Source organism: Sus scrofa, unplaced genomic scaffold (assembly GCF_000003025.6).
Source record: "Sus scrofa isolate TJ Tabasco breed Duroc unplaced genomic scaffold, Sscrofa11.1 Contig1878, whole genome shotgun sequence".
NCBI classification, from domain to species: Eukaryota; Metazoa; Chordata; class Mammalia; order Artiodactyla; family Suidae; genus Sus; species Sus scrofa.
In genome coordinates this window covers 327,501-355,028 of record NW_018084968.1, presented here as the reverse complement: position 1 = coordinate 355,028, position 27,528 = coordinate 327,501, and the positions used below count along the sequence as shown (strand labels likewise).

Here is a 27,528-nt window from a genome sequence, read left to right as displayed (position 1 = left end):
CTGTGGGACTGTTGGGATATGAGCCAGGGATGTTCCGTGGCCGACTTGGCTCCCTTTCATGTATGTGATGGCAGGACAGGTGGCTCAGAGGCCTTGTGTGTCACACCGGGGCCAGTGCTTGTGCCTGTGTGACAATGCATGGGGGCATGACACGGGCCATTCTGGCTTGTCTCTGCCTTGCTGGAGCCTCTCGTGATTCCTTGATGCTCGGGAGGCGCTCCGATCGCCACAAATCTGACCCTTGAATGAAATTTCAGTCTCTTCGTCCAGTGCATGGGAGAAATTTCCTTCAGTGAAGAGAACCTCCAATGTGTGTACCAAATGCTGTGGGAAAAGGAGGACGTGAATGGTTTTCTCGTTTTTCAGGTTTGTGAGAAAACTTTGCAAGAACCCAGACGTGTTGTGGCAGCTACAGGAAGTGAAAGGGCCATAGAGACTACAGGTCAGGACTGAGCGTAGCCAGAACTCATGAAAGAACAAAACAAAACAAAACAGGATCCAGGAGAGAGACACAGAGACAAATGGAGACAGAACGAGGAGGGACGGGCCGAAGGGTGCTGGTCAGACTGCTCCTGGTCAAGGCTACTGGGCAGGGCCAGGTCGCTCAGTGATGGGGTGAACGCCTTGGACTGTTCTTGCCTCTGTGCATCGGTTGTAGCTTCATAAACACCGCCCAGCAGGACTCTCTGGGAGACTAGACTGAGCATATGCGCTTGTCCCTGTTGGGAACCCAGCGAAAAGATCTCAAAGGCTTAGCGCTGAGAGATCCCAAACCTTTGTACGGCAACAGTGAAGTCTGCTGGTCCCTCGCCTGCCCACTGCAGGAAACCGGAAAATGTGAAACTCGTGGACAGTGAGTCACAAGCAGTAACCTTGTTTAAACAAGCAGGAATCTCCCTGGCTCTCTGTTTGTGCAAACACTCTGTTTTAGGTATTATTACTCGTGCACAGTCTACTTTATTTTACAAAATATTTTAGGCCACCTATACACCAAGCTGCAGTGATTTATGTATGAGCATCATCGTACCCAACACTATTGCAAAAATTGAACTCAGAGCTTCTTGGCAGGCTACTCGGTCAGTTAGAAGGTTTTTGCCCCCTAAGGATCTATATCATCTGTTTGTGGTGGACTCAAGTTAATCCCGTGGCTTAGTTTTGCAAGGAATCTCTTCTGATCTCGCCATGCCGTGGACAGTGCCCTCAGCAGCACCTGGGCTGTAAATGCAGTGGAGAGTTTTATAAAATCTCTTGTGTTCAGGTCCCTGGGGAATCAGGAGGCTGGAACCAGGACGTCAGTGCAGGGCCGAGCAGTGTGTCATGGGCACGCAGGCTTCTGCGATGCCCCCGCTGGCCTTTAGACAGCCCATCACTGAGACACCTCTCTGCCGGGCCTTTGGACTGCCTACATAGCCGATTATGCAGGGTTAATTTCCTGGAGAGAGAGGAAAAAAAGAGCATTTTGTTAAGCTCTCTTATAAATTAATTGGAATGGTCCTCATTTTGACTAAGAAAAGTGGGTGGGAGAGCTGCAGCCATCTGCCAGGGGGTCCCACTCGAACTTCTAGACCTCTGAGCTGAGGGAAGGGGTCATTTTTTCTGCAGTTTTCAGGCTCTCCCTGCGTTGGGCATGCTTCCCGCTCCTCTGATGCTCTGAAATGTTATTCTGACATCTCCACTGCAGCCAAATGCCTTCCTGACCTAATCATTCTCAAGCAGCCCTGAGCCCTAAATACGGAACAAATGTCATCCCCAGGCCTACTTTCACTCACCACTCACTGCAAAATCGGTGACCTTTTCCAGATCGAGCCTGCAATAGCAACTTTTTTCTGCAGCCAGCTCACCTGGGACAGACAGGCCCCAGCTGTCACCACCGTGCCTTTCCTGGAGGCCTCAGCACCAAAGCCTCCCTGTTCATCTGCCTCTCTGTCTTTCCCCCAGCATCCCTCTCGGTAGGGCAACTTCCCCTGTGCCTCAAATGTCCCCATAGCTATGCTCCCCCCCCCACCTGCCCCCATCTCTCTCCACCCCTTCATCTACTTTACTTTCGTGGTCTCCCTGTGCACCACTTGTCCTGTTATCACGTATCTGTTTGCAGTCAACATCCACAGTAGAACGAACATGCTGGTGAGACAGGGCCTTTGGGGTTTGGGCTTTGTTATCAGTGTTGTTTATGACTCGGAGCCTGGAACAGTGCCTGACATATAATTGGCACTTGAATGAACGAATGAGTGGATGAACAAATGAATGAATGGATGGATGGATGGATGGATAGATGGATGGATTGGTGGGTGGATGGAAGAATAGATTGGTGGGTGAATAGATGGATGGATGGAGGGTGGGTGGATGGGTACATGAGCAAATTGACATTGAAATGCAGCCTCTGGATCCTTATTAAAAGTGACCGCCAAGCAGTCGTCACACACACACACAGATCCCCCCCTTTTGGTCTCCCCCGCCCCCACTGTCCATCCATCTCAGTGACTTTACCCGACAACATTATTTTCCACCGTGAACTTGAAGCCTTCATTGAGTCTCCATCAGAGAGGCTCTCAAACCTACGAAGATGCAAGGTCTTGTGCATTGTTCTTGTTAGTGATTTAATACCATGCGGAGGGAAGACCGTCCCCTGACTGCTATGGGTGTATGGTCCTTGGCTCGCTAAGAGAGGAGACCCTCCCCGGAGGGTAGCAGTAAGCAGGCTTATGGAGGGTGGCTTCACTAGCAGAACCCCTGGTGGTTCGTGTGGCAAGTTTGCTGCCCAGCATTTGTGGGTGTTGGGTGAGAATGGCCTGTGTGAGAGCCTGCAGGAAGCCAGGGTTCATCTGCACACCCAAATCTAGCTATTAGTTTCAGCAGCCTTCATTTCCAAGTCGATACAGGGAAGCCAAGAAGCACGGTTTTGTTAACAATGAGAGCACTCAAAGTCGAAGAGCGTTGCACCGTTTACAGCCTTTCGTGTCGCCCTGAAAACAACCTTAGGGTGGGATGGCATGATGGTGAAATTTATCCTCATCCATTTTAGAAAATGAAAATAATAACCAAATAATACAAATGAAAGCTCAGAAATGGAGTCGTCTGGGCACAGGTGTCACAGTCAGTCTTTGGAAAAGCCAGCACTTAAATGGTGCCCTTTAAACCCTGCGAACAAGTGCTTTTTTCAGCAAGCTCAGTGGAAGTTAGAGGATCGCTCCTATTACTGGTGATTCAAGGTGTGTCTGCAAGCGAAGGGATCTGAAAGATGCCAACCGATTGTGTTTTTAAAAAGAGAGAGATCCCAGAAGTCCAGGGATGGAAGTGGTAGCTGGATCCAGGCTGGCTCTGCTCCCCAGGCTGAGGCCTCATCTGAGACGTGACCGAAGCCGAGTGTCTTGGGAGTCCGTGTGATAAAAGCAGCCTTGGAAGGGAGCCCAGCGGCTGGCTCCACATCCCTTTTTTAGTGTTTCCCATTTGCAGAGACCAAAGATCATGGAAGGAAGCAGAGAGAAATCATCATTTGAGACTGAGCAGGAGTTTTTAAACCGTAAATTAAGTTAAGGTGGGCCCACTTGGGGGATGGGGAAACTGGTTCTTGCATCTTGGCCGAGAGAATAGTTTCTAGACCTTTATTGGATTGCAGCCTCTTTTCTGTCCTCCCTGGATGCCCCTGGGTAGGATATGCTCCCGGCTCTGCGCTCTGGGATTAACGCTGGAGGAAATGAGACACAGAGGGCCCTGATGGGGACCAGAGGGCTTGGCAGCATCCCAGGCCTCTGCCTGCAGCCCCAGGAAGCAGAGCGGGCAGGACCGGATGGGCTGGTCACAGGTGCCTTGGCCAGCCTTTCCCCCCATCCTCTCTACACCCTTTGGAGCTTTGCCCCCACCTGTGCCACCTGCAGCCCTTCCCCTGGGGAGAGGAGCGCCTTACGGATTGTCCCTAACTGTGAGCATAAGTGTAAAACACGGGCCTTTGCAACAGAGAGACCCAAACATAAGCCTTAGCCTATGGGGTCCTTAGCCACCCGTCCTTGGCACGTGACTTGCCCCCTCTCGGCTTCAGCTATCCTTCCGAAAGATGAGATGAGCCCTGTGCCCGCTTCGTTGTGTTGTTGTAAGGCGCTCTGAGGTGATGGAAGGATTGCACACATCCCGGCGCCTGGGCAAAGTGCTCGCAAAGCGGGGGCTGCCCTGAGAAAAACAGGCTCCTCTCCCAGAGCAGCTGTGCGCAGAGTGCAGGAGCGTGCCTAGGCCGGTCCAGTGCGAGGAGGATGCTGAGAAAGGTGTTGCTGGACTAGATTAAAGAGAAGCCATAGTCACATTGGAAGAGAGCTCCAAGCTCATCAAATCTCATGTTCTGCTCAGTGCAGATAATCCCCCTCCCACAGCATGCCTGCCAGGTGACCGCCCCCACAAGGTCCCCAGCCCGCCCTGCTGTGCATCAGAATTCCCTTGCAGAGAACGCCCTGGCCTCACTCTGGGAGAATCCAGGGGTTCGGGTGGGCCCAGTGGACACAGCCAAAACCATTGAAGAAGCTTTTTGTGGAGATCACCAATCCAGAAGGCAGGAATAGGGTCTGTTTCCTTCCCTGCTGTGTCTCTGGCAGTTGGCACAGGGCCCAGTGCTCAGTAGGGATGTGGTCAACCCCTGCTGTATGGGCTCTGATCACGGAACCTGGCCCAGAACCATTTCGGTGCTCGGAGGCGTCTCCCTGGAAATGCAGCTCACTTCGGATGGGGTGAACGCCAGTGGTTCTGTGGTCTCGCTTATAATAAGCAAAATCTATCTTCCTTCAATCTTCACTCACACAGCCTAATTCTACCATCTAGAGTGACACTGATTCTAATTCCTCTTAGAGGGGATTATCCCGGAGCTATAGAGGTCAGTAAAGGTGAAACATTTTTCTCCAAATGAAATCAGGGTTGGCTGAACAAGGGATAAACTGGAACCCCAAGGAAACAAGCAGCCCCAAGGAAACAAAATGATTGGCGACAGGACCTTGTTAACTAGAGCACGTGATTCCATCTGAAGGGCATATGCCACCTGAACACGGGGCACATAAGCCTTGAGCAAGGGTCCCAGGGCAGCCCCGTGAAATAGAAGCCTTTACTATTGTAGAGAGGGGAAAACGGAGATGCTGCAAATTTGCCCAGCATTACCATTCAAGCGTAGAAGAGCTAGAATTAGAACCAGGTGAGAATTACAGTGAAGTTCAAGGAAAGAAGAGGTGGCCAAGTTGGAGAAGCACATGCGGAGAAACCACACAGAGCAGAGTGGGTGGTGGGGTCCCCGCTCTCGCGTTGATGGCGTGTTCCTAAATACCTCACTCCCCTTCTCTGGGCTTCATCCGTCAAACTAGGTGGTTCCAGAGTCATTACTAAGTTCCCTGCAGCGTGTATGAACTTCTGTGATCCCAGAGTGCGTTTAGCTGGAGCTGAACTGAATGGTGAAACATGCAGGTTCAAAAATGGTCCTTTTCAACCCTTTCAGGGCTGTTTAAATACCTTTTTGTGTCGCATCTTCTCGGGAGATGTTTTGTTATTCTGTACCCCCTAGCCAGGGGCACCTATGACTGTGGCGCAGTTCTTCAGATGTTTAGTAAGTGGCAGTGCGATGCTATATGTTTTCCTTATTACAGCCATCCCGCATGCAGACATGCATGGAATGGCACTATTAAAGGCTTTTCTATTTTAAAATAGCTTTGCAGAACAAATATAAGGTTGCAAGGGTGTTGCTGCTTTCTCTGCCGTTACTCAGGACAGCCCCCGGTTATAACATGTTAATATTCACCTGCTGGTGGAAGCACAGCTGGTTGGATGTGCAGCTGTGGTTGGCAGACTCCCTCTGTGCACCCAGGAGCTTTCCTGGGGGTGGGGAACAGATAGCAGTGGAAGCATCCATGATCAGGGTTAGAGCTGCCTATGCCGGGTGTTCACCAGGAGAGGTTAGGGGGTACTAACTCGCACCTGTCCCCTTCCCCCTCAGTCACCAGTTGCAGAAGAGCTAGGATGGGGGTGTGGAGATATTTATTTTTCTTTCATTCATCCACTTATTATTCATCCATCCAATTCATCCACACGATTCTGGGCCCCAGGAGCATTTACCTTTTCAAGCAAGGAAGCAAAGTCATTAAATGTGCACTTTCACCATATCTCCATGGCTGAATAAAGCAAACCCAGAATGCGAGGGGCACCCCCGAGGGGAAAGTGATCCATTATGAATCCGCTCAAGTATCCAGGGAAGAGATACGATGAAGGGGCAGTAGAGCAGGGAAGGGGGTGAGTTTGAAAAACAGTAGATAAAAGCCATAGGCGTTGCTGGTGGCAGCCACGTGACGGTGAGGAGAGGGAGGTGTCCGGGTTGATTCAGAGCTTGGGTGGCAGGTTAGGTCCCGATGCCACCCACCAACGGGATAGGCAGCAGTCAGACCACTATGTTGAAGGAGTAAATTGCAGATGTGATTTGGATCCGTTTGAGTTGACGGTCACTGTGAAAGGGCCACTGGAGATGGTGAGCAGAGCGCTGGATTGAAAAGCGAGAAGCTCTGGGAAGTCGTTGGAGATGGAGAGCGGTGATTACCTTCTTATAAGTGATATTCAAAAGCGCTGGAGTAGATCCCGTCATCCAGGGATAAGATGAAGAGCACAAGGAGGGGGATGGTGGTTTGTAGATATTTATTGTTCATTCCTTTATCCATCCATCCATCCATCCATCCATCCTTCCATCCATCCATCCATCCATCCACCCACCCACCCACCCACCCACACGACACTGGGCCCCAGGAGCCTTCAACTTCTCAAGGCAAGGAAGCAAAATCATGAAATGGACAGGCGTTGGGGAGCACAGCATTGAACGGGAGGCAGAGAGTGGGGAGCCCCATGAAGGAGGCAGGAAGGGAATGTTCAGAGGGAATAGAACAGCCAGGAGACGAGTGGCACGGACGCTAAAGGCTTTGGAAAGTTTCAGTGGGACAAGAAAGGGCCAGCTGGGGGAGCAGTCAGCCAAAATTTGTAGAGTCTGGTCTACACAGCTGGTGTCAGTGCTTGAATAGGAGAACTTAGACCTCATGAACGGTGACCATCACAAAAAGAAAGAAGAGAAAAGCCTTTCGCTGAGCATCTAACATGAGCCAGGTGCTCTGCACGTATCACCTTATTTGATCTGCACATCCATTCTTGGAAGCAGGAGGGAGATTCTGTTCTTGCCCTTGTGCTGATAAAGAAATTGAGGCACAGAGAAGTTGTGCCTTGGTCAAGCCATACAGCACTGGGGCTAGAACCCTGTTTTGCCTGGTTTGAAAACCCTTTGTCTTTTGACTTTACCATGCTGGCTTCCTATACCTGGTGGGTGAAGGTACCCCCCTGGAAGGTACCAAGTTTCAGGTTCCACATGGAAGCATCACTCTGCTCCCCCTGGGGCCCCCACCTTCTGAATGGCAGGAGCCCTGCCTTGAGCCAAAAGCTGCAGAAGGAGGGAGCTGGGGGAGCTCCCAGTCTGAGCCATCCGTCTGCTGGCTCGTGACACCGACACCAGGGCCCCAGCAGAATAGCAAGCTTGTTCGCTCTTGTCTGGCTGTTAGTGGTGATGTATGAATAAGCAAAGAAGACAGCTTCATTTTCATAAGTTAACTTGTGCCTAGAGTAAGGAAGACGAGAAACAGTGCACTTAATCACAGCCACAGGGCCAGCCCAGAGAACAATGACAAAGCCTTTCCTGTTTGTCAGAGTGTTTTCCTGTGATACCTCCTAAGAAGCGGAGACAGGTGGAGCCCGGTGCCGAGAGAGACGGCACACCCGCATCCTGTGTCACCTCCCCAAGAGGAGTCCCTGGGATGTTTCCTCATGACGGGTGGCAAGCCCAGGATGTGTTTGCATCATCAAGATGAAGGCTTTAGACTTTGACCTCTGGAGACCATGCTGTAGGTGCCACCTGGCCGATGAGCTGGGAAAGATAATCTGTCTCCTGCGTGCTGTTCCTGGACCCTGTGCCTGGGAGGGTGTTGCTGGACAGCATCATGGTCACACAGCTCCCGGGGAAGCTTGGGAGCTTGGAGGTCTGTGTGGAAGGGGCAGGTGTGGCCTGTGGTGCAGCGGGGGCCGTGGAAGGTGCCACCAGGGAGCCAGGAAGCAGACCTCACCCGCTTTCCCCAGAGAATCCCTTATTCCCTGCCCACCATTCCCCTGACTTATCAGCGTTCCTGTCATTGCCAGTAGCTCGCTGCTTCATAAGGGTTTATCTTTCTCCTAACTGCCTCTGGGATGCAGGCTATGTTTTATTTATCTGTGATTCCTTAGTATTTTGTGTGGTATCTGACACAGAGAAAACCTGCGGTCGATATTAAACTGAACCAAAGTCTGGGCAGAGTAAGGATTCTGGCAGCTGAGAAAGGGAGGGGACTGCATATGCTTGATGGGAGAGAATAAAGGGCCAGGGAGTTCCGGCTGTAACGATACAGGCAGATTCCTACTGAACATTTTACTGTTTTCTGGGCATTGTTAGTAAGGATGTTTGCATAAGCAAAGAACACAGCTAGGTTTTCAGAAATTAACTTGTGCCTAGAGAAAAAAAAAGTTAATTCTGAGATAAGCCCTCTTTGTTAATTCCCCATAAGTAATGAATGAAAAAATGGCACAGAGAGGTTAAGTAACTTATCCAAGGTCACACAGCTGCTAGCCAGGATTTGAACCCAAGCAGTCTGGCTCTGCCTTTCACATGCTTCACCACTTTACTGTACTCAAGACGTGTAGCGCTGGAGGCTGCCATTAAGTTCTGCTGGTTGATGAGCTAGATTTAGACATCACATGAGTTGATTGGATGCTCGTAGCTCTGCAAGGGCACCTTGCCACTAACTGAAGCAGGAATAGAGCTTTCAGAATAATTCTCAAATTTTATTTTATTTGCCTTTTTGTCTTTTTAGGGCCACACGCATGGCATAGGGATGTTCCTAGGCTAGGGATCGAATTGGAGCTGTAGTTGCTGGCTTAAACCACAGCCACAGCAACGCCAGATTGGAGCCGCTTCCGCGACCTACACCATAAGCTCCCAGCAATGTGGGATCCTTGACCCACTGAGCGAGGCCAGGTGCATCCTCATGGATACTAGCCAGATTCGTTTCCTCTGAGCCACATTGGGAACTCCCTAATTCTCAAATTTGAATGTGCATCCAAATTACCTGGGGATTTTTTTTAAGGTGTTTACTAGACCAGGTGGCCAGAATTCTTATTTATTCATGTATTAGTACATGAATACATGATTTAACCTCCACACTCCCAGATGCTTAGAGATAAGAGAGTAAGAACAGAATGTCACCTTATTTTGCTGATGGATTTAAACTGGAGGGTTTGACTTAGATGCGCCTGTGTGGTCGCTGTTCATAACACCAACCCCAGAATTGGAATCGCCCACCCAGTCACAGAAAGCGTGGGACGACCGAAGCCTGGTCCAGAGGGGGCCTGTCCTGTCCTGTCCTGATTCAGCCTCTTGGGAGGAGGAGGGAGGGAAGGGGCCAAGCTACCTAAACTCAGTTCTCTCTGCAACTCACCAGGTCAGGCCACTCCTTCCATACCCTTGGGGGAGAGAAAGGGTTAGGGCAAGAAGCCAGGAAGACCCCTCCTTCCGGGAACCAGAGATGTAAGGGGAAGCGGCCTTCTGGGCACCATTAACTTTGAGGCTGAGGCCTGGGAACCTACGCTTTTCGCAAGCAGCCCAGGTGTTTCTGCAGCAGTTGGTCCTCAGATCACACTGGGAGAAACAAAGTTCTAGGGGACCTGGTGGTTGTGCTGGATGACTCCAAAAAGAAAACCGCGTGGACGGGCTTGCTGTCTTTCCGAAGCTGACAGAGGAGCTTAAATGCTGATTTTTTTTGGAGGCGGGGGGAGTCTTTTTAGGGCTGCATGTAGGGCAGCCCTTTTTTTTTTTTTTTTTTTTTTAGGGCCACAGCCACAGCATATGAAAGTTCCCAGCCTAGGGGTCGAATCGGAGCTACAGCTGTCACCTACACTACAGCCACAGCAACACAGGATCGGAGGCACATCTGTGACTTCCACTACAGCTCATGGGAATGCCAGATCCCTGACCCACTGAGCAAGGCCAGGGACTGTACCCCAGTCCTCATGGGTACGAGTCGGGTTTGTTACCGCTGAGCCACAGTGGGAACTCCTAAATGATGATGTTTAAGAGCTATTACTTATATAGCACTTCATATGGTCCACCCCCCTGTGGTCAACCCTTAACACCTATGAAGTCATTTAAACATGTGAAGTCACAACATTGAGATTCTGAGGCAGAAAGAGGTTACGGAATTTTCTCAAGGCTACACGGCTCCGCAGTGGCAGGGCTCAGGATTGGAACCAGGTAGGCTGACTCCAGTCTTGCCCTCTGGCTACTATGCTGCAGGGGACTCTTTGTCTGCTGACACAGTGCTCTGCAGGGGGAAGGCACCGAGCAGTTAGCCCAGGCTACTCACAAGCCCACTGGCAAAGCCCAGCTATGACTCTAACCATCGACAGAGCAACGAATGAGTTCACCCAAAAAAGCAAAATGGAGTCTTAGTAGCTATTTGTTATTTTGCCTTCTCAACCACTGGATATTAAAATCGTCATGTTGCTGCTAATTAAGGATTTTGTTTGCTTGACCTTCGAGAGGACTGGCATGTGGAAAGGGGCTCCTCGCCACTGTCATGAGAAATGGAGTCCTGGGTGCAAATTGAGAGAAGGAGAATTGGGGTGTTATTCTTTGAGATAACGCGGCTTCAGGTTAACCAGGCACACTCCATCTTCTCTGGAGGTGAAGACCTTGAGTCGAAGCCTTCAGTGGAGCAACTGATATAAAAAATGCTTTCAGAAGTTACCAGTGGTTTCTGGTGCCACTTCCCATCTTTGCAGAGAACGCGTTGCTGTTGGTGAATGGGGAGAGGGGAGAGGGTGAGATGCTTTCTAGCCTCAGAAATGGGGGGATGCTAATACATCCAAAGTGTACTCCCATCAGGAGAGAGTTACACCCTGACCTCATTTCTTCAGCAGGCATTTATTAGTGCCTCCTAGTGTCTTAGGTATTACGTCGTCCTTGCCCTTGGAGAGGCGGACATTCGCAGACGAGGTGTGTATATGCCTGAATCTCACTCATTCTGCCACTGACAGGACATAAGTCAGCTGATGGCAGAAATACCGGGAGGAAACGCTGTATAGAGATGTCCCCCAGCTAATGTGGGGATACAGGTATCTCCATGCCAGAGATGGGCTTGAAGGGATCACTGGAGGGCATTGGCAGGGCCAAGGGCTGCTACCACCAAGGGGGAACAATATGAGCCAGACCAGAGGTGGGGAACAAGCAGCAGAAGTAGGCATTTCCGTGAGGCTATTAGAACATGCATCTAAAGAAGTCGGTTGAGGTGGAGCCCAAGTCCTGGAATGCCAGCAGGTGGAATTTGGACTTTCAGGGAGAGGAAGATGATCTTTCCTGAAACTCAGACGGCCGCCCTCAATTCAGTGAAAGCTTATCCCCCTTTGCCAGTGCTGAGCTCGTGACACCCTTCTTTCATCTTGCCAAAAACAAAAAACAAACAAACAAACAACAACAACAACAAAAAACCAGGGTGATGCCAACCAGGAGTCATTAGTAACAGTGAGCCGGCTCCCCCAAGACCCCACATCCCCTTTGTGTCCCAGCCTCGGAGGGAGGTTATGAAACGGGCTCCCCGATGGGGTCACAGCATCAGGACTCAGCAGACAGCTTTCTCTGCCGAGGGCACTGAGCCTTTCGCTGCTGACTGTTTTGCGCGAACATCCCAAGCTTGTTGCCTGCGGAATTGATTGGCTCTCGCCCTTCCTGAATTGGTGATCTGTTTTTTCTGAGGGATTCTACACGTTTTGGATGTGATCATATACAATGACAAAGTGGGTGGTAGTATTTTTCCTATGCCTCTAATTTATGTATTTGTGCCGGGATGATGATTTAGATGGGAGCTCGATAAATGGATCAAATAAATTACACCAAACCCACGCACCATCATTTCAGGGAGCTGTCATCGCACCAAGGAAGTTCTATGTCACCCAGCGTGGTGTTCCAGGAGAGCCACTGTGTTTTCTTCACCTGCTGCTGGGCTCTCATTTGCTCAGAAAGGGCTTTCTTACTCAGACTGGCCAGCACTCTAAGGATTTTAGCTCCAGAAGGCATCACTTAGCCATGGGAGTCAGTGGCTGTTAGTCCTGTGACCTTTAGCAAGTTGTTTAAACCTTCCTAGCCTCTGTTTTCTTCCTCTAAAGTTGTATTTATAATTTCTACCTGAAACGTTTGTCATAAAGATAAGCCATGATGCCTTGAGAAAGTGCAAAGAATCTGGGTGGTGGATAAATACACATTCATATCCTGGCTTCATTGCTAGTTGTGCAAATTATGGTCCTACGTGAGCCTTAGTTTCCTAGTCCGTAAAGTGTGGCTGATACTTGTTGGAAGAGAATGCCTTGTGCACACAACACGATAGGGTTTTCTAATAGAAGAGAGTTGATCCTGATGCCTACCGACCCTACTTAGAAGGCCTGGGTCCAGAAATATTAACGCTGTAAGAAATTGGGGCACGTGAGGTGCTAAGAGGCTAAGAAACTGAATGAGACCTGACTCACCTTTGATGTTGGCCTTGGTACACTAGAGAGCAAGGCCAACATCAGAGCCGAGCTCTGGGGACAGAGAAGCAATTACTCTCTAGAAAACACTCCTGCCTTGACAGGATGCTTGTTGACACAAGACGAAGTGAGTCTGAGAGTAAAAATGCCCTGAGAAGGTCGCCCTTCTCCGGGGGCTCCCTTCTCATCACCCAAGGGTCCTTTCTTCCTCTTTGAGATAATTATCTCAGCTCATTCCCTGAAAGCCAGTAAATTAATATACATTGGTAAATAGGGAACTGGAACATTTAAAGAAGAGCATGTCAGTAAATAAATGGATTGCATGAGATAAGGGATGGATGGGGTGGGTGGGGATATATGGATGGATGGATAGGTCGATGAGGATGGATGGATGAAGGATGGGTGGCTGGATGAGGATGAGGGGTAGATGGATGGATGGATGGATAAATGGATGGATGTGGATGATGGATCTGTGGATGGATGAAGATGACGGGTGGATAGATGAGGATAGAGGGATGGATGAAGGATGGGTGGCTGGATGAGGATGACGGATGGATGAATGACGATGATGGATGGATAGATGGATAAAGGAATATTTTGGCGTTCTGACTTTATCACAGATTAACTGGGTGACCTGGGCAAGTTAATTTCTTCCCTATAAAATAGAGATGCTGAAGATGGGTGGGCTGCCTACATGTGAGAATTAAATATGTTCATACAAGTTAAGCACTTGGATCAGGGCCTGGCACTTCCTAAGGGCTCCCAGTAACGAAAGCTATATTGTGATGATTTACCGTTGTTGTGTCTCCGGCTCAGTCCTCACGGTCCCACGTGGCTTGGCTTCTTTTAAGACCCTTGCATTCTCTGTACTTGACAGGTCAGCAGGTCCTGGGCCTGGTGGAGAACCAGAGTGACTGGTACCTTGGAAACCTGTGGAAAAATCACCGCCCTTGGCCTGCCCTTGGAAGGGGTTACAACACAGGTAAGTCATGGGGGGTTGGGGGCTGGCTGGGGAAGGGGCAGGGAGGGCGTGCAAAGGGTGATGTGGGGACTCTGGGATCCTTCGTCAGGGCAGGGAGGTGGGCCAAGGCATCGGAGAAGGCCACCTGGTTGTCTGCGTTCTGCAGTGGTCGGCATATAAGCCCATGGCCCTCTGGTTCTTGCTTACGGTTGCAGCTCCTGGGCCCTGGCGGTCGTGGTCCCACCAGAAAGCCCCTCTCCTGCCTGACCTTCCATCCCAGATGCAGCTGGGCATCTTTATGAGCGTGACCTATAGGTTCCTTGGCTCCATCGATGTAGACTTTGGATCTATGCGCGCTGTTGGCATTTAGGATTCATCTGCCTAGTGTGGGGAGGAAAGTATACGATGTCCTCTTGACTCTTAAAGTTTCTGGTTGAAGTGACATCATTTCTGCTGACATTTCACTGGCTAAAGCATGTCATGTGGTCAGGCCCACCTTCAGGGGGTGTGGCCAAGTACAACCCGGTCATGTGCCAGGGAGGAGAGAGGGCAGAAATGTTTGGTGATTGGTACTTAGTAGGAGTAGCACAGCCCCCAAAACCATGTGTCTGAGGTCAAATCCATTTTCTACCTTGCTACGAACCCCAAACATGCACCTCCTCTTTTCTTTCTGTCTCTCTCAATCACGTTCCTTCATTCCTTTATTCATTCTTTGGCGCCCATCTGTCTAATGCTTTCTGTGCACCAGGCCCTATGCTCGTGCACCAGACACAGCCCATGACCTCGGGGAGCATATAAAGAAAGAAATGAGAGCATCCTCCCTCTCCTTAAGCCCTGGTCCTGCCGCTGTCTACTTTCGAAATGCCTCTGGGTCCTGTCTCTCCGTCCTCTTTGCACTGCTTTGGTGCCCTGTTCTCAAAGGATGCAGCCCCATTATCTGAGTCAGGACTAGAACTTGATGTGCGGGGAGCAGTGTTGTAGGTCAGGCCAAGACCAGTTGTACTGAGTTGAGGGATGGTGCCACCTAAAGGTGACAGGGGGTAGCCTGTCTTGGAGGCTAAGGTCAGTCTCATGGAAAGAGCCGGAGCCAACTTTGAGACCGGAGGGCCGGATTCCAGAGAGGTTAACTTGCAAACACAGCGCCCCAAGAGACCACGGGAAAAAGGATGAGAGTCAACCATCCAGAACGGAAAGTTCAGAGATGAGGTCAGAGTGGGGTCAAAGCTGGAATAGGACAAGGAAAGAAAGGTCCAGGGCCAATGTCTTGAGCAGCCAAAGGTCAGGGAGCCTTGTGTTGAAGTTGGGGAGCATTCTTCAGCTGACATTTGCCAGAGCATCCAGGCACTTCTCAAAGGATATGATTCCCCCCACACCCCTGTCACCCCGACCAGGCCTTACAACCTGCAGGGGTTGCAACTGAAGTCAGCCCTTCAGAGACTCACAGCTGCTTCCTCCAGGCTCCCCTGCTGTGCTGGGCATTAACCTTTGAGTTGCTGGATAATGGGGAATTCTGGGGAGTCCCTGAGAGGCCCTAGATTCAGGGAGGGGGCCTGGAGGGGCTCAGAGCAGCAGCTGGTTTGAAGGTATTTCTGTGTGATAATAATGGGTAAGGCAGTGCCTCTGCATCCCAGCTAAGTCCTGGCCAGGTGCTGTGCCCAGCTCAGTCCTGGCCAGGTGCATTCTAGATGTTACTCTCATCCTCACAGTAACCTCACGAGGCAGATGCTGTTCTTGTCTCTATTTTATACCCAGGAAACTCAGGCTTAGAGAGTTGAAGGCTATAGTCTGTTAAGGAAGGAGCCAGCTGTTAACTATTAACCTTCCTAGCTTGAACTTCAATGACTTCAAGATCAAGCACACTTTTTTTTTTTTTTTTTTAATTTTGTGGCTGCACCTGCCACATATAGACGATCCCAGGGTAGGGATTGAATGTGAGCTACAGCTGTGACCTACACCATAGCTTTGGCAACACAGAATCCTTTTAACCCACTGTGCCAGCTCAGGGATCAAACCCATGCCTCCAAAGCAACCTGAGCCACTACAGTCAGGTTCTTAACCTGCTGTGCTATAGTGGGAACTCCAAGATCAAGCATACTTTTTAAAAATGTGGACTCTGCCCCTTGAAAGGTCTAGGGACGGGCCCAGGATTCTGCCCCATAGAAAGCCTCCAGGAAGTTTCTAGAGCAGAAGGTCTCGATAAAACAGGGCGCCCTGTCTCCACTTCCAGCGAGCTTCTCAGGAACTGTTTTCTCAGTGCATTTGAGGACAGACCCTTTGGGGACCAACAATGGGCCAATGAGAGGGCTTCCTGTGCTGCTTTTGGTCAGCAGATGAGCTCCCCGTGTTGATCTCCTGTGCCCGGATTCCAGCACATTCGCTCCAGGCTTTTGTAAAGCTGGAGAGACCCCCGTTCATCAGGTGGGAGGAGGGGAGGGGCGTCTCAGGTGAACCCTGGTGTGTTTCGTTCCTGTCTTCCACACCATGGAATGACAGAAAATGTCACATGGAGACAAATGGCAGCGCCTCCAGGACACAGCATCGGGGTCATGGTTGTCAGCATCAAACAAAAACCACCGGTCTTCAATCCTGGTTTGCAGGGGGGAGAAGAATGTTGCCCCCCGGGGAATTTAGTATAACCCAAGCGGCATGTCCTCTCCTCCTCCCCATCTGTCTCCGAACACGAGGTCAGGAGACACACAGGTTCCTAAACCCTCTCCAGCAACTACTTGATATGCCGAGGCTGTGAGTTACTTCCCTTCTTGCTGCTTCTAAAAGGGCAGAGCAGATGGGAAAAAGCCCTGTTAGAAGCGATGTGTCCATTTAAATAAGCCTGTGACACCAAGTGATCATTAGAAAAGGATTTATGCGACATCGAAACGCATTGACTTTCATGATGGGGATTTGTTATTTTAAGACTGAGGATTGCTCCACACATCAGCGGATGAGTCAGCCAGACGTTTAGGTTCTCGTGGAAATGGAGGACTCCCCTGGAGGGAAGCTGCTCCCCTGAAATCTCAGGGCATCTCCAGCCCCGTGCTGAGCCTTCCGCTTGGCTCTGGGAGGCCGAGGCAGATCCGGGTTAGGCTGCAACAGGGCCATTTAGTCGCTGGGAGCTTGGACAAGTTGCTTAACCTCGAACCTTATTTCTCTCCCTTATAAAATAGAAACAGTAACAACAGCACCTAGTGCGGGAGGATTAATGAGATGACTTGTGTAATGAGCTTAGCCAGTGTCCAGTTGCATTTTTCTGCTGCTTATTCTATCAGGGATTGGGAAACCGTGGGAATTCCCGCTATGGCGTAACAGGATTGGCAGTGTCTCTGCAGCGCCAGGACACAGGTTCAACCCCGAACCCGACACAGCAGGTTAAAGGATCCAGCATTGCTGTAGGTTGCAACTGTAGCTCAAATCTGATCTCTGGCCTAAGAACTCCATATGCCATGGGGCAGCCAAAAAAGGGGGGGAAAAAAAAACTATGGTTACTGTTTGACTAGGGTTTTTGCTAAGGTCTCCTAAGCCCCTGGGTCAGAAAGTACCAGTTGTCTTTTTTTTTTTTTTTTTTTTTTTTGCTTTGCCCCAAATATAACACAGCCACCTTGCAGCTTTTAATCTCTGCACTACCTAAAAAAGGTTAGCTTTTCATATTATTTCATAAGAAAAAGACAATTTTATTTTGTATATCAGCTGCATTCTACTTTGGAACTTCCCAGAAAAAGCATGAGATGTTTGCGTTGAAAGATCTGTCTTTGAGACATGACCTTGTCGCTTTTCAACTTGGTACCTTCAGAAAGGTTATCCAGCTGTCCTCCTCATCCTGGGTTGTCAGTGATCTGAGAATGGTAGTTCGAGCCCAGGGCCCGCCCTGAGGCTCCCAGGTGGTAGCCTGGTTGCAGGGTGTTTGTTTTTAAGATGTTGGCCGTCAGCAACATGAACTGAAGTGGGCCGCTCAAGTGCTTTTGGAACTGGTTGTTTTTCTGGGCAACCCAAATGCTTTTGGAATTTGTTGTTTTTCTCCTCCTCCTGAGCACAGGCTAGCCAAATGTCTATTTTCAGGGAATTCAGGTTCAGCCCCGTGTATCAGATTCCCCTGCATCCACCAGGCATCCTGCTAGACATGTTACAGGCATCATCTTTGTTAATTCCTGGAATTGTCTTAGATGGGAGACATTTGCCTGGAAGAGCTAGCCAGTTTCCCCTTGCTCTTTGCTTTTTTTTTTTTTTTCCCCCTCCCTTTCCCAATCTGCTTGCACAAAGCCCCCAGGGCCCTAAAAGATGAGGAAAGATCTGCCCACCTCTCTCCCTTCTCCTACGCCCGTCTTACTAGAGCGGTGTACAACTTAATTCCATATGAAGGGAGTGGCTAAACCAAAGCAGCTGTGGATGACCCGGCAGAGGCCAGCGCAGGGTCCTTGCCAGAACCGTTCGGGTGTAATAAAGGGGGACTCCCCCGTCCTTGCACATTCTGGACTCTTCTCTGTATTCGTCATCTCCTAGATGCAAGCAGCTGTCCTTCACTCAGCCTTCAGCTGGCTGCAGGACTTTGAAAACAAACAAACAAATAACACCCAGATTATGATCATCTTCTTAAGATTCAGCCCACTTCAGTGCATGCTGCTGACGATGAATATCTTAAAAACAAACACCAGCAAAGAAGAGCGGGGAGAAGAGAGCTGAAAGGAGCAGATGATTCGAGAAGGAGTGGGGGAAGACCAACCAGTGGGAAGAAGGTGGCGTGTTGACAAGAGGCTTGTCAGGATCGCAGGGATTCCTCACGAGCAGAAGTACCTCCCTGAGATGTCTTAAGGACCTGATATTAATCAGAGCATGTGTTTTAGGAAACAACTTAAAAGTAAAACAAATGCATCCTGTTCCTTTCAGTCCCCAAATTAGGCCACATTCAGGCAGAGGGAGGCCTGGCTCTCTAGGGAGGGAGGATTTCTCGAGGAAATCTTTTTATCTGCAGAACCACAAAACGGGGACATTCAAGGACGGGCTCACCTCTGAGGCTGGAGCAAACTGGGCCGTGAAGAAGTACGTGGAAGGTGATTCTTGGTAAAGTCACACTCCATGGTGGGGATTAAAAGAGCCAATATTTGCCAGCTTGCTCAAGAACCATTAACAGCTTCAGTTGGGACCCCTGGAAATGTGGGATGTAGGCCTAGCCTCTGCTCTGCCTCTGACCCCTGGCATTCTGCAGCCCTAGGCAAGTCTTTTCATTCCCATGAGCCACCCTTGGCTCTTGGGTCAAGAGCCAAGATCTCTTCATGCTCTGAATGTGTCTTGTGATTGGATGATTTCTGTCTATAGTAATTGCATCCAGAGAAAGCAGATGTAAATGTAGTTTGTGCATTCAGGATGTGGCACTGAGTGCCCATTATTTGGGGCAAAAAATGATTTTTTAAAAATGTAATACCAAGAACCTTCCTTCAAAAAGATGATTGTCTAATAGAGGAGAGTTTGTGTACCCACCAATAAATTGAGTATGACTTGAGCCTCTAGCATGATGGGGATGCAGAGCTGAACGTCAGCCCTGCAATATCCCTGGATCAGCATTTTCTAGACTAATTCTAGGAGACGTTGCAGGAGATGGTAACATGTGCTCAGAGACTGTGGACAGACACGGTTGAGAAATTGGCATGTATCCCTTCCTTGGAGATTCAGATTGAATGTTGGCTTCTTAGAGGTCCTGGAAAGTCCCAAAGTAAAGCTGTTAAACTCAGTCTCATTCCTTACTCTTCCTTGATCCTAGAACTATGGAGACAAGTCTGGGGGAACAAAAACCTGCCCCTGTACTAATAATCCCTGGGGACGGGGATCGTCACTTTTTGAGCTCAGTATCCCAGGCTCTTGGCAATGAAGTATTCAAATGGAGTTTGTAGAATAATCACTATGAAAGATGCTTAACATTCTAGGAAGGGTTCATCTGGTACCACACCTAATAGAAATGTTTACTGTCTTTTGTACTATTGGTTCTCATTCTTTTTTCTACTGTAGAGACATAGACATTTTGTATGTCGTTAAGTATTTGTAGCCAGCCACCCTCCAAAGCTTGCTTTCTACGTGAAGGAGTGGGTGTGAGATGGCTCTAAAGCTTTTACTATCCTGATTGGTGGGCTCCCTCTAGGTAGCCCCAGTTTCTCTCTTTGAGGGTGACAGTCTCGTTCAAATGACACCCTCTGGCTCTTTATATCAGAGGCTGCTCCCACCTCTACCTGGACACTTCAGCCCCCTTTTCTGAATTACTCACAATGCCTACTTAATGATGTCACTTTTTAGGCCCTAACCTGGAGAGGCTGAATCTGAATCTTGAAAGATGGGGCAGGTAACCACAATTTTAAACATGCTCCCTCCATGTTCTGATGCACACTAGCCTCCTAGGACAGACTTTCACGGCCGCTTGCACATCAAGTTCCAGTTGAACTTGAGTTCAGCGGAAAAGCTCCATGAATTACTGTTCAGCCAAAGGTTCCCAATTCCCTACTCCTGTAGTAGATTTATTGAGCCTAACGCACAGACTTTGTATTTATCTCTGGACGAGTGTTATCTGAGTTAGCCTGATCTTTGTGTCCTTTTATTTGACGTCATTTTAGTTCTCAACGTAGGGTCAGCTCCAGAAATAATGAAAACGCCTTCCATTCATTCAGGCAACGGCCTTGCCCCATTTTTTGTACCGACTGTTTTTGAGGACCCCTGTTAGCATCCTGGAGTAAAATTCAAAGATTACCTGTATTACACTGTCTACAATATAATTTCAAAAATCAATACAGTGCCCTAGCTTGGCTACAAAAACATAATGCTTGGGACAGAGTTGTCTTCAGTCTGGCGGCTGCCAAGTAGGAAGGTTCTGTTGGGAAACGGGCAATCCAGATGCCTGGAGTGGCATTAGCCATCCATGAGAAGGTTTCTAAACTAGTGAGCAAGTCTTCCAGTTGCAGGAAGTAAATACCATCTTTTCTTGTTTTGTATTCCACGTTCAGTGTCAATTATTAAGTTATGGTCCCAAAGCACCTTGTTTCATAAGTCGTATTAGTTTCAGGCTTGGTAGGTTACGTACTTGTGTACACGCATCGGATGGATGTGCAGTGGGACCATGTGGGGTGCGGGAATACTCTTCATCGTTCTAGCCCGTCCTGAAAAGGGCTTCTGTCCCCTGGAGAGTCATCATTCAAGGTGCTGCAGGTGTTCAGTAGGCTGACTCACATGCAAAGCCACCATATGCCTGGGATTCCCCCCGAGGTCCACAGAGAAGAGCTCTCTGCTCACAGGGAATAGTCAACCCTCCGAAAGTCTGCTCAGCAATCCTTCTGTCTGGCTCCTTCTCTCCACTTCACTTTTTTCGAAGTTCGGTGGTTTTACCCAAAGCTTATCCACGTCTCCTCCTGAACTGGAATTCTGGCTTTAGTGCCGCCTGCTGGGTTCACACGGAATAAATCTGCTCCCTGCTCCACCTGATGGCCCCTTCAATACCTGAGAAAATGAATGCGGCATCCTCGTCTTCTCTTCTGGGGTCTTACCACTCCTAGCTCCCGGCACGTTGCTGATTCCCTGAGCCCAAGTGTATTGATACGGGAGATGGAGATGGCTGTTGTTTCTCATAAGGGACTATTGTTGTGAGCCCGCGAGATGAAAGGGTACACTTCATATGAGACCAGACTGGGCCATGTGGTCAGCGCTCAGTAAATGTAGCAGCAGTTGCCTGTTGTCATCAGTAAAAGGTAGAGATGGCAGGATGTCCGGCCTCTTACCCTGTTGGTCCCCCTGTGCTGCTGGAGCGCCTGTTTCATCTTCCTGTCACAGGACAGTATTGCCTCTGTTCTAGAGATGAACTCTCCTGGGTTCCAATCCTGGCTCCATGATTCTGGGCAATTAATAGTTGTTTCTGGAGTTCCCGTCATGGTGCGGCAGAAACGAATCCGACTAAGAACCATGAGGTTGCAGGATCGATCCCTGGCCTCGCTCAGTGGGCAAAGGATCTGGCATTGCTGTGAGCTGTGGTGTAGCCTGCAGACAAGGCTCACAGCCTGCATTGCTGTGGCTGTGGTATAGGCTGGCAGCTGCAGCTCTGATTCGACCCCTAGCCTGGGAACGTCCATATGCCGTGGTTGCAGCCCTAAAGAGCAAAAATAAATAAATAAATAGTAGTTGTTTCTTTGGTTAGATCAGGACAAGAAGAGTTCCCACCTAGTAGGGGCTGCTTTGAGGAGGAAATGAAATATTGGAAAAGTGGAACGGTATCTGGATCAATAAGTGTTGGATATTAGTTCTTTCCCGGTCCAATTCAGATGCCATCGGATTCTTCCCTCGCTGCCCTCGGAGCACCCTGACTAAGCTTAGAGCCAAGCCTCTGGTCCTGCCCACCCCCTACCGCCTTAGCTCTAGAATTTTTAAGGCTCACCAGTAGCTCAGAGTGAATCGTGGCAACACTCAGCATCCTGAGGAAAGAGTTTTCCTGGGCTCCCTTGGCTAAGTCTCTGACCTGTGGCTCCTGCTCTTCCCTGGGCGCTCCCATTCAGCCGCGCTGGCCTCCTGACTGGCCCGGGGCCTCAGCCCTCTGCTCTGTTCTTCCTCCAGCTGCCCCCACCTGTCCCATTTCTTCCTTCCGCCTGCTTGGAGGTCATTTCCTCATGCTGGCCTATCCTGACCATCTTTTCTGAAGTTGCACCCTCTGTCCGCTGACTTGGCTTTGTTCTTCTTCATCAACACTATAAAATAGAGAAATCAAATAAAAATATCAAGCCTGGAGTTCCCGCTGTGGTGCAATAGGATGAGCAGCATCTTGGGAACACTGGGATATAGGTTCAACCCCTAGCCCGGCACAGTGGGTTAAGGATCCGGCATTGCCACAGCCTTGGCTTAGGTCACAATTGCAGCTTAGCTCTGATCCCTGGCCTGGGAACTACATATGCCGCCAGGCAGCCAGAAAAGAAAAAAAAAACAAGGCTGAAAATCAAAGAAAAATTTGATTACTCCCCTGCTGCCTGTGGGGTAGGCAGAGCGGCCCCTCCAAGGATGACTCTGCCCTAATGCCTGGAACCTGTGATTACGTTATGTTACATGGCAGGAGAGACTTAGCAGCTGTAATTGTGGACCTTAAAATAGGGGGATTATCCTGGATTATCCGATAGGCCCAGTCTAATCGCAGGAATCCTTCTTCCACCGGGAAGCAGAACAGATGTTACAGGAGGGAATTTGGATTTGAAGCGTGAGGAAGACTCACGGTGCCATCCCTAGTTTGAAGACAGAGAAGACAAAGTGAGGAGAAATGCACATAGCCTTTAGGAGCCAGGAAAGGCCCCCAGCTGACAGTCGGTAAGGCAGCGGGAAGCTCGGTGCTATAGCCGCAAGGAACTGAATTCTGCCAGCGGACCCGATAAGCTTGGAATAGATTTTCCCCCAGAGGCTGCAGATAAGATCCAGGCTGGCCCACACCTTGCTTTTGGCCTTGTGAGAGTCCAAGCGGAGAACCTAGCCCAGACCCTAGATTTCTGACCTACACAACTGTGAAATAATAAATGGATGTGTTTTAAGTGGCAGAAGTAGTCTGTTATGGCAGCAAGAGAAAACACATATTCCTGCTTTTCTTCACAAGGACCAGACTCCTTAAGAGCAAGGTTCTTGTATTATTTACTGCTGTGTCCCCATCCAGGACGTGTAAGGCCCTTAAATATTTGTTGAATGGATGCGTGAATTCCAGCTTTCTGCCCTCCTATCTTTCTGGGCCTGGTGGGGAGCTACTGCTGGGCAACATTCCATTATTGCAGGTCTTACGAGGTTACCCTTTCAATAGGAAAAGCCCTCTCAAGGTACTGGCCACCTGACCTGGGGCCCTGCGCCAGGAGTGGAAAGAAAACATAAGATGTGGTCTCTGCTTGCACCACCATCAGCGCCTACCCTGTACAGGTGGTCCACTGTAGACTCAAAGATCAGGAGATTAAGGACAACTACATGCAACGTGGTGGGGGGGCCGAGATGGAGGGGCACGTTGGCACCATGGAGAGCTGGGGTGGAGGCCTGCTTGGATGTGTTGAGAAAGGGCGTCAGAGCCAGGAGGGCTGTACGGGCGGAGGGTGGAGCGGATTTTCCAAACTACAGAGCAGCACATGTGGAAGTACTTGGCAAGGTCGGGCCACAGCACATGGTTTGTCTATTGAATCGAGACACCTGTGGAATCCATGCCAGAATCTATTCCAGTATACCGGAAGTGCCAAAGTGCCCAATCCCTTCATCTTTCTTCTTATTTTTATTTTATTTTATTTTTTTGTCTTTTGAGGGCCACACCACGGCATATGGAGGTTCCCAGGCTAGGGGTCTAATCGTAGCTGTTGCCGCCGGCCTATGCCAGTGCCACAGCAACGCCAGATCTGAGCTCCATCTGCAACCTACCCCACAGCTCATGGCAATGCCAGATCCTTAACCCATTGAGCAAGGCCAGGGATCGAACCCGCAACCTCGTGGTTCCTAGTCAGATTCATTTCCTCTACGCCACGACAGGAACTCCCCTTCATCTTTTTTCTTTGGGGTTTTGTTTGTTTGTTTGTTTTGGTTGGTTTTTCTTGGCCTGACTTCCTTCGTCTGTACCATAGAGGTGTCAGTACAGACTCACAGTACGACTGGAAAGATTAAAAGAATGGAAATAGCGGACTAACAGAAAACCCTCAGGAAGTGGTAGCTGAGACTCCTGGCTGGCCGTCTGTAGAGAGATGCGAGGGGCTTGCAGGTCAGCACTGAGGCTGGGAGCTGGGTGGGTCTACTGTCTGGATGCTGAAGAGGCAGATCAGCTTTCTCGGGCAGGCTGGAGTGGGGGTGGGGGAGGTTTAAGTGATGCACAGTTTCGCTCCATGCCCTAGGGAGACACCACCCACACCCAGCATCCTCTTTCCTTTTTATTTGTCTCCTGTTTGTCTAGTCCCTGAGCCACGTTTTCATCTCTCAGTAACAGAAGCGCAGGCTGTTCAAACACGGCCCAAAAGCTTCCATCAGCAAGCCCAGGGCACTTAACCCACTTAACCCTTTAGCAGCAGTGGGTCCTCTAAAGTGGCCTCGCCAGGCAGCCAAGAGGGAGCACCCCCTGCTTATCCGACTTGGTGGGGGGCCTCTAGTTCAACTGAGCTGCTAAAGAATTTTCCCAGCTGCATCCTAAAAAGAGGCAAGATTTCCTGTGGCCCGCCCTCCTGAGCAAAAGCCACGGTTCTAGAAGAGTCCCCCTGTCATTGCTTTCTTCCCCTGGCACAGCCTCACTAGTGAGAATGTGTATGTATGTGATTGAAGGCGTCCAGAATCTGACCCTAAGTGTACAAAGACCACTCCCCACCTCTCCTCTCTCTCCAAAAGACCTTTTCACCTGTTTTCCTTATAAATGAGTCTTTCTATTTCCTGGGTCCTCAAGGCCCTTCCTCCCTCTTTGTTAAGTAAATCACAAGGCTTCTGCATGCCTGATAGTGGGAAACAACACAAAAAGACACCAGGAGCCAAGCCAGGCTTCCCCTGCAGTTGTCCAGGTGAACTGGAATAGCTGCATCTGTCAAGTTGGAGAGCAGGACACGGGATGCTCATCCTGAGCTTGTCACTTACTGCGTGTGCATCTGGACTTAAGGCAGTCAAGCCACCTCCCCCGTCTCTGGTGTCCTCTCCTGTGAATTGAGGGTAATGATGCTATCTTCGTCTTTTCAGGTTGCTATAGCAGAATGTCATGGGCTGGGGGGCTTATAAATGATGGAAATTTTTTCCTCATGGTTCTGGGGAACCTTTTGGTCCAGGATCAAGTTGCTGGCAAATTCTGTGGCTGATGAGAGCTCACTTCCTGGTTCATAGTTGGTTGTCTTCCTAGTGAAGGGGCAAGGAACTTTTACGGGGTCGCTTTTATAAGGACTCTGATCCCATTCATGAGGGCTTCACCTGAAGGACGTCATTACCTCCTAAAGGCACCACCTCCTAATACCATCACACTGGAGATGAACCTTCCAACATACGAATTTTGCAGAGACATAAACCTTTGATCTGGTGTAAATGACATCCTGAAATGTCACCATTTGGCTGAAAAAATAAAAGGATACAGATACCATAGAACTGTACAAAAATAACGGCAGCAGCATTTTCTTAATATCTGAGCACATTGTCGCCAATCCTGCTCCCACTTCGTTAGCTACTTCTGCTTACTCTTCCCAGCCTGCTCCCACCCTGTACATTCACCTTCATTCCTCAGTGTACCTGCAGCCAGTACAGGCTCACCTTCATTCCTCAGTGTACTTGCAGCCGGTACAGGTACGTGTATCACCCCAAGGATATATGTGTGCAGCCTTCATCAGCAGGGCTCATTGTGCCTTCGGGTTGAGAGAGTAATGAGCAGTTCCGCAAAGCCCCCACGTCCTGATACCTAGGTGGTGTTTCAGGGGAGAAGTGGTGATACCTTAAGGTACATGTATTAAGTATACGCTTAGGTATAAAGAGTCCATCCATATGAAAGTTCATGAAGCGTAGTTTTGTTTGTTTGTTTTGTTTTGTTGCAAAAAACCTTGCACACAGTAGGTGCTTCAGAAAGAGTGGTTCAGTTGCTTTCAAGATTCTGTTATAGACTTCGCGGGGTGTTATAAGAGTGCTAAATTACTACCAAAGAATAGGATCTTTTTCTTTAACTACATTTTTTTATATGTTGACAACAAGCCATATCCGTATTTGTTGTAAAGGAGAAATAGCATAGAAATGATGTGATGTATTGAAGCTTTGGCTTATGAGAACCTATTATGAAGTTTTCAGGAATTATGAGATTGCATTGTTAAACACAGCTGCTATTAAAAGTCAAATCCCAACTATAATGGAAAAAAATAATCATTTAAAAAAATCAAATCATCTAAACTTATTATTAAATAATTTTAAAAACAAACACTCCAAACTCATTACTTCTTAATTACTTTACTGTTATCTGTGCTCCTAGGGTTATTTGTATCTGTGTGTCTGTATAGTAGAAACAGTGCATAATGATGTACTACTGTGTCTCTCTGCCCAGCTCTGATCAGTAACATTGTATTAGTAGCTTGAAATCTGCTGTGATGGATGTATTTACACCATGGTCATGGGCAGACAATACAAATCAGATGCTTTTCTTCTTTCTTTCTAGAGATCCAGTTGTTAAACCTTTACCAGCATACCACTGAAATATACTAATACATGAAACCCTCTCTCCCCATCCCATTCCCCAGAGTAGGACACTTTCAGAAGTTGGCAGTATAGTCTTGTCTTTCCTCTTTCCACATGTATAATTATCTATTTCTTTCTGAAAGTGTGTTTCCTTTTTAATTATTAAATACTCCATTTATTTAAAGATGAGATGTTGGTTATCTTTCTATGAAGTGTTGGTTATCTTTCTACATTGATACATAAAGTATTCTCTTTTTTGTTTTCAAGAACTGCATAGTTTTTCCATTTGATGAATATACTATAATTTGTTTATTTTCTTCTGAATTGGTATTTTAGTTGTACCTAGATTCTCCACCCCCCAATTAGAAGCAATACCACTTGCAAACATCCTTCATAGTCATCTTTGCTTGCTGATGCAGTAGATTCTAAGAAATAATACTGCCATATTAAAGTGTTTGTATTTTAAATGTTTTTTCATACTTTAACTGTTTTATGTTTTAGAAATGTGTCAGAGGTCAGATAGATACAAAACAGAACTAGTATTTACAAGTAAACCATTTTAAAATTAAGTATGTGTAAATGTTGCTTGTGTGCCTTTTTGTGCTGGGAACATGGTCTGTGTGTTGCAGAAGAATCAGTATTTTCATTTCATTAGCAGAATAGCTAATGATTAGGAATTGACTATGGACTGAATTGTATCCTCCCAAATTTGTGCTGGAGCTTTAACCCCCAATGTGATGCTATTTGGAAATGGGGCCTTTGGGAGGTAATTAGGTTTAGATGAAGTCAAGAGGGTGGGGCCCTCAGGAAGGGATTAGTGCCTTCATAAGAGGAAACTT

General features: G+C 48.7%; 1 protein-coding gene across 2 annotated transcripts in view; it reads left to right on the top strand.

Annotated features, from left to right (window-relative positions):
- LARGE1 (LARGE xylosyl- and glucuronyltransferase 1) overlaps positions 1-27,528 on the top strand; it is a 588,827-nt gene that overhangs the window by 448,220 nt on the left and 113,079 nt on the right. For both annotated transcript variants that reach the window (XM_021081477.1, XM_021081478.1), the window contains exon 7: positions 13,472-13,576. In XM_021081477.1, coding sequence (XP_020937136.1) covers positions 13,472-13,576 — 105 coding nt within the window. The remainder of the gene's footprint in view (positions 1-13,471; positions 13,577-27,528) is intronic.